This window comes from Penaeus monodon, chromosome 27, assembly GCF_015228065.2.
Source record: "Penaeus monodon isolate SGIC_2016 chromosome 27, NSTDA_Pmon_1, whole genome shotgun sequence".
NCBI classification, from domain to species: Eukaryota; Metazoa; Arthropoda; class Malacostraca; order Decapoda; family Penaeidae; genus Penaeus; species Penaeus monodon.
Window position 1 is genome coordinate 34,878,126 of NC_051412.1, and position 710 is coordinate 34,878,835.

Here is a 710-nt window from a genome sequence, read left to right on the forward strand (position 1 = left end):
TTTCTATAAATAGATAAGATATATATGGAATACTATATGCTTATGCACATGTTCATAAATGTATCTAGTAATCATATGCTAAGATGTCTCACGCTCCCATGCCTTTTATTCGCTGCATTAAAACCTTTTGCTGAACCGCTCATTTGTTCCATCACCTCCCTTGCAGTTCCTCGCTGACCTGCTGTTGGTGTACCATTGATCTGTACCGATCATTTGCCACATTTACGAAGTTTATTTGTTCATATTACACCTGTTTTATGTCCAATTTGTACCAGTCATATACCTTGTTTATACCACGTGTACCACTGGTAAGCCATATGTATGGCACTTACTCTTACTACTTACATGTACCATTTACACCACTCAGCATTCATAAACCCCCACATGTACCACTTGTACCATCCTTACACCCCCTTGGTACCATTAATTCTTGCCATTTGTATGCTCCATTAGTCTCGCTGGCGCCCCATGACTGACCCGCTTCCTCCCCCTCCCCCCCAGGCCGCAACGAGCTGATCGCCCGCTACATCAAGCTCCGGACAGGCAAGACCCGAACCCGCAAGCAAGTTTCGTCTCACATCCAGGTTCTCGCGAGACGCAAGCTGCGCGAGATCCAGGCCAAGCTCAAGGTGAGGGAGAGAGAGAGCGCTCGATGCCTTTGTGATAGGGGGGGGGAGGTTCTGAATCTTTCCCCCGGAGTAGTTTAGGGT

At 47.0% G+C, this 710-nt stretch overlaps 1 protein-coding gene across 2 annotated transcripts in view; it reads left to right on the plus strand.

The window, feature by feature from the left end:
- The window catches only part of LOC119590799 (transcriptional enhancer factor TEF-1-like), a gene marked incomplete in the record, with an annotated part of 156,884 nt that overhangs the window by 148,914 nt on the left and 7,260 nt on the right, over positions 1 to 710 (plus strand). For both annotated transcript variants that reach the window (XM_037939524.1, XM_037939525.1), the window contains 1 exon segment: positions 502 to 629. In XM_037939524.1, the coding sequence (XP_037795452.1) occupies positions 502 to 629 (128 nt within the window).